Source organism: Asparagus officinalis, chromosome 6, assembly GCF_001876935.1.
Source record: "Asparagus officinalis chromosome 6, Aspof.V1, whole genome shotgun sequence".
Taxonomy (NCBI): Eukaryota; Viridiplantae; Streptophyta; class Magnoliopsida; order Asparagales; family Asparagaceae; genus Asparagus; species Asparagus officinalis.
This window is the reverse complement of record NC_033799.1, coordinates 32,545,578-32,551,660: the sequence shown is the minus strand read 5'-3', so window position 1 is coordinate 32,551,660 and position 6,083 is coordinate 32,545,578. Positions and strand designations below refer to the sequence as shown.

The window sequence follows — 6,083 nt, the reverse complement described above, 5'->3', positions numbered from 1 at the left end:
CGTCCCCCTTAGCCAACAGGCTGAAGTCATCATTATTGATGACGTCTCCCCCTCTAGGCTAGTAGGAGAGGTCCGAGCAGTTGCGACTTGTGGGGTAGTAAAAGTTAATTCCTTTTGAAAGAGAGGGAGATTTGTATTGATAAGAATGACTTATTACAAATCAAGAAATCAAAATTACAACATAAGTGCAGAGAATGCTCTTCTTGTTTAGCGTGGGTTCTTCGGTAGCGATATGATGCCTCACTCGGATGCTTGCATCGAGTTTGCTTCCCTTGGATGATCCGATCGAAATTGTGGTTGAGCTTTAGTACGTAGTAGAAGCTCTTGTGTGATTGAGTTCGATTATACCCGAGATTGATGAGTATCAAGGCCGAAAGCTTAGAGAGGGCTATAATGCAAGAGTTTGCAGAGAGCTAATGAGTCTCAAATTTAAGAGTTCACATTGAGTCTACTTCAACAATCCAAGCAAAGAGCTAGGAAGGTTCTACCAAGCAAGCCAATGAAGATCTTTGTTTGAAGAGCCTTGAGGAAGCCAATTAGCTAGTCTACAAAAAGAAGAAGCCAAGAGCCTTAAGAGAAAGTCTCCAAATGATTCAGCCTCTGGTTGGAGAGTCTTGAAAATGCCAAGATTCTCAACCAAATTGTTAGCTGAACCCCTTTCACGTTAGCAAAGGGGTCCTATAAATAGGCAAGGGAAGACATGAGTCATTCCTTGATTTGTGAGATGTGACCACTAATAGGAGTAAGGAGTAGCATACTCCCCCTATAGCTATGGGATGTGACCACTATAGGGGTGATGAGAGCCATGCCTCATTACCCAAGATGTGGGAAGTGGGTAGGCCCACTCCTACAAGCAAGCATCTGCTTGCACTGTTCAGGCGGGGCTGACAGGCTTGCAGGTGAGCTTGAGAGCTGCTTGAACGTTCAGGCAAGCTTGCAGGCGAGCTTAGCAAACAGGCAGGGTCGGCTGGCAGGCCCCTCGAGCGTGTGAGCTGGCGTTTGTTGACAAGCTGAGTTTTTGCGGACGGACTCACTGCAGGCGGACTTGATTGGTGCGGGCGAACAAGGCATTCAGGCAAGGTCGAGCTCGTGCTGGCGAGCTCAATACATGCAAGCACTTCTTGGCCTCAGGCAAGCTTGACTTGTGCTGGCAAGTCAAGCAAACAGGCGAGCTTTTGCTTGACCTCTTGGCAGGCGAGCCAAACAAACATGCAAGCATGGCTTGGCCTCAGGCAAGCTTGACTTGTGCTGGCAAGTCAAGCAAACAGGCGAGCTTTTGCTTGACCTCTTGAATGCAGGCGAGCTTTGCTTGCTTTGAGCACGCAGGTGAACTCAAATAGGTGAGCTTTGAGCTCTCTTGTGTAAAGGCAAGTTTTATTGCCTACACGGCTATTGAAGCTTGGGCCCGTGCTGAAGAGACTACCAGCCAGAGTCTTGTGCCTGAACCATCCCACAGGCCAAGCAAGGAGCTTGCTGGGACTTCGGGCGTTGGAAAGCAAACAACACCACCTCCGCCCCTGCAGAATCCTTGGCGAGCGAGGCCAACGAGGAGTAGAAGGACAACTCCTCCTGGCCTTTCTGCCATTGGGTCTCGGAGCTAGACCCCTAAGTCTGGAAGAAGTCTATGGCTATGTTGAGTGGAGTGCCACTGTGCCCCTGTTCGCCCAGAAGGGAGTTCCCAGAGGGCGACAGGTTCATCCCGGAGGCGCTTCTTGACAGTGAGAGTTCGGTCTTAGGGTCAACAACGACCCAAGTCCGAGCGATCTAACATTTCACCCTTTCAAAGGACGAGGGGTTCTTACGGGAGATGCCGAGCGTCGGCTTGCATTTGGCCCTCAAAGGCTACTTGTTTCTGGGGGCCCTGCTCGAGGTGGAGCTATTTAGCCGACTTTCCTACATGTATCACTCCCCTCCTAAGTTGGAGGTGGACTTTGCTAGGGAGAAGTCTGTTAGGGAAGAGGCGGAGAAAAGGGCACCGCCTTGGAGGTTGAGCTAAACAACAACGAAACCAACTGACGTCGGGAGCTGGACATGAGGGAAAAGCTCATCAAAGGGTTTAGACCGTACAACGCCAAGCAGACAGCTTCCATCAAAAATCTCTAAGGCGAAGTGGCCCAACTAAGGGAGGAGGTCGGCCGTCTCCAACAGGGAGTCTCCGAGCGGGATGACCGCCTATCTTCTCTAGAGGAGGAGGTTAAATTCTAGAGGCGTCTCAAGGTGACGGCTCAGGAAGATGCTCGATCGAATCATCTCTTGGCCGAGCATCTGAAGCGGGACCTTGAGGAGGAGCGATTAGCCCACCAGACATCCACCGCAATCATCAAGGACCTAGAGGATTAGCTCGCTCGCCTGGACTCAGAATAGTACAAGGTGAAAGTGGTCAATGACTGGCTCTAGGGTCCCTTAGGGAAAATTGAAGTGGCCTTGGCATGCAAGACTATCGTTGACTATCTAGCTTCACTGCTCCTCCTGCCTCTTGCCCTACACCAATCCGATTTTATCCTCCTCAAGTTTCTTGCTGCCTTGACCTCCTCAAGGAGATCGAGGCGAGTGGAGGAGGGCTGGAACTGGCCATGGGTGATGGGGATGACGATGAGTTAGGAGACGACCCCAGAGAAGTCCCTCCCACTTCCTCTTCTGCTACTCCAGCCTTTGCCGTCTCTACAGAGGATCTCCCAAGCCCTACTCCGACCCTAGCCGAGAGGCCTGAGAGCTTGTATCTTTTCCTTTTCTTTTTGTAAATATCGATATGGGTAATGTAATAAAATTTGTTTGAAGTTGGAATAAAGATTTGCACTTTGCTTTCATTCTGGAATTTGCCTTCAATTACTTTTTGTTTTAGCTTTGGTTGTTTGTAGCTCTATTCTAGCTGGGAGAACAAGTGCTAGTTTCCACGAGTCAGTTGTGTCATGGCGACTCGAGTGTTGATGGGTCGAATCGATTGGCTCGTCTACTATCTTTTATCGGCGAGATGTCTTGGTCTTTTTGTTGAGGACTACCGAAAGGTTGGGACGCCTAGGACTTAGTGGGGACGCCTAGGTTTTTTCAGTAAAATAACAACCCGAAGGTTGGGTGCCTAGGTCTTAGTAGGGACGCCTAGGTATTTTCGGCAAAATAACAATCCGAAGGTTGGGTGGCTAGGTCTTAGTGGGGATGCCTAGGTCTTTTCGGCAAAATAATGCCTAGGTCTTTTCGACAAAATGATAACCCAAAGGTTGGGTGCCTAGGTCTTAATGGGGACGCCTAAGTCTTTTTGATAAAATGACAACCCGAATATTGGGTGCCTAGGTCTTAGTGTGGACGCCTAGGTCTTTTGGACAAAATGACAACCCGAAGGTTGGATGCCTAGGTCTTAGTGAGGACGCCTAGGTCTTTTCGGTAAAATGACAACTTGAAGCTTAAGTGTCTAGGTCTTAGTGAGGACACCTAGGTCTTTTTGGCCCGTCGGGGGCAGTCGAGTCACAAGCGTGGGATCCTATCACGTGGCGGGTGTGCCTTAGGATTATCATGAGAGGGCACAAAGGGCTTGGAATTCCTGCATAGATTTGGCACTTCGAGAGTGTGACACAAGAGTCAGATTTAAAAGGATTTCCTTTATAATAAATGAAATTTTGTATAAGGTTATTGAAAGTATTTCTTAAGATGCTCAATGTTCTAGGGGTGTTGCAGGATTCTTCTATCTGGGGCTCTTAGCCGATAAGTGCCTGCTCGCAACTCCTCAAGGACTGTTTATGAGCCTTCCCAATTAGGAGCTAGCTTGTCTCTTCTGGTATCTTTATCGAAGGTGGCTTTGGGAAGGACGAGGTCACCGACGTTGAATCTCCTGGGCCAGAACTTGTTGTTGTAGTACCAGGCGATTTGTTGCTGATTGATGACCTGGGTTCGAAGCGCTTTGTCACGGATTTCATCTAAGAGGTTGAGCCCGACCCGAAGTCCTTCTGAGTTCAAGTCCTCATCAAAGTGCTGCAGTCGGATGGTCAGCATGCCGACTTCGACTGGGGTGACTGCCTCGGTGCCATAGGCTAGCTTGAAGGGATTTTCTCCTGTTGAGTTCTTGTGGGTTGTGCGGTAAGACCAAAGAATACCTGGTAGTTCATTGACCCAGTTTTCTACCGCCACGTCCACCTTCTTCTTTAAGGCTTGGAGGATGCATTTGTTGGTAGCTTCGGCCAGTCTGTTGGATTTGGGGTGGACGATTGAGGAGAACTTGAGGCGGATATTGTACTCTTCACAAAAACTTCGGAAGACCCCACTGTTGAACTGAGTGCCGTTATTGGTTATGAAGGAAAGGGGCACACCGAATTGGCAGAGGATAGAAATTCAAATAAAATTCGTGACATTACTTTCACCAATCTTGGCTAGAGGTTCAGCTTCAATCCATTTGGTGAAGTAGTCGATTACTACAATGAGAAATTTTCTCGTCCTGAATCTATAGGGAGAGGACCTAGTAAATCTAATCCTTATTGAGCGAAGGGAATAGGACTCAGGATGGAGGTTAGTTCAGTGGTTGTTATTCGCGGGATGGATGAATAGAGCTGACACTTTTTACATAGAGAAACGAGTCATCTGGACTCAGCTAATATGGTGGGCCAGTAGTTCCCTTAGCGGATGATTTCCTGCGCAAGGGTTCTGGATCCAGGATGATTCTCTCATGTTCCCTCATGGATCTCCTTGAGAACATATCTAGCCTCCGATGGCCAAGACACCGAAGATAGGGAGCCCATGCTGCTGCTAGAGTATGATATCCAATAGAATTAACTGTTAATCATAAGGTAGTGACAGGAGTTCATTTGTAGACGCCTGGCTTCGGCGGTACTCTCGGGCAATGTGCCTTGTGTGAGGTAAAGGGTGATAGGATCTAGACAATAAGGTATTACGGGAGTATCGGTTTGCATGACTGTCTCTGGCGGCCTAGAGATGCTAGGACACTCGAGGGTGTCAGTGTAAATGGGCCCTGAGATGTTTCTTGAGCTTGTTGACTAGAGCTTGGAGAGGGCATCCACCTGGGTGTTGGGAGCGCGGGGGACCTGGGCTATCTTGAAATCCATGAAACTAGCTAATATCTCATTAGTAGCTTTGAGGTACAAGACCATTCTTGGGTCTTTAGCCGCGTATTGCCTATTCACCTGATGGACGACCAAATGTGACTTGGCCAATATATAGAGGCGCTCGGCCTTTACTGCTTGGAAGGCTCGGAGGCCAACAAGAAGAGCTTTATATTCGGCTTTATTGTTTGAGGCCAAGAAACTAAAAGCGATGGAGTGCTCGTGCGTCGACCCATCTGGGCTGCGCAGGACTATCCCCCCTCCACTGCCGGCTTCTCCTGAGGACCCGTCCACCTTCAATAACCACCAAGAAGCAAACTCTGGCGAATTATATTCCAAGGTGCGACGGGTCTGTGGGTCAGGTGCTTGGATTGATGGGGGTGCTAGAGGTTCTTGCTGTGTCGATGGTGAGGGGGTGTCCGGCTCATCGTCTGGTGACGTCGACTCGATAAGAAAGTAGGCTAACGCTTGAGATTTAATCGTCGTTCTTGGCTCGAACTATACATCATATTCGCTGAGTTCGACTGCCCAGGCGATCGTTCTCTCGGAAGTTGTGGGGCTACCCAGTGCTTTCTTCAGAGGTAGACTTGTTTGCAAGATTATGGAATTAGCTTGGAAATAGGGGCGAAGTCTCCTCGTGGTGGTGATGAGGATGAAAGCAGCTTTTTCTATGAGGGGGTAGTTGAGCTTGCCCGCTTTCAGGATTCGGCTCACATAGTACACATGCTTCTGGATGTTCTCTTCCTCTCGGATAAGGATGGAGCTGACGACTTCGGGGGAGATAGCCATATATAGGTGCAATGTCTCCCCTCTTATAGGCTAGCTCGACAATGGTTTAGTACTCAAGTAGGCCTTGAGGTCCTAAAAAGCTGCACTGCATTTGGCCATCCAAATCATGCTCTCCTTCAGTTTCTTGCTTCCCCTTAATGTTTTGAAGAACGAGAGGCTCCTCTCGGTAGATTTGGAAAGGAAATGACCTAGCGCCACTATCTTTCTGTTTAGCTTCTAGACGTCCTTCAAGGTGCATGATTTGGGTAG

The 6,083-nt window shown here is 48.8% G+C and overlaps 1 protein-coding gene across 1 annotated transcript in view; it reads right to left on the bottom strand.

Moving 5' to 3' along the window:
- Positions 4,980–6,083, bottom strand: part of LOC109846029 — a 1,398-nt gene continuing 294 nt past the window's right edge. Inside the window, exon 2 of the mRNA XM_020415250.1 lies at positions 4,980–5,339. Coding sequence (XP_020270839.1) covers positions 4,980–5,339 — 360 coding nt within the window. The remainder of the gene's footprint in view (positions 5,340–6,083) is intronic.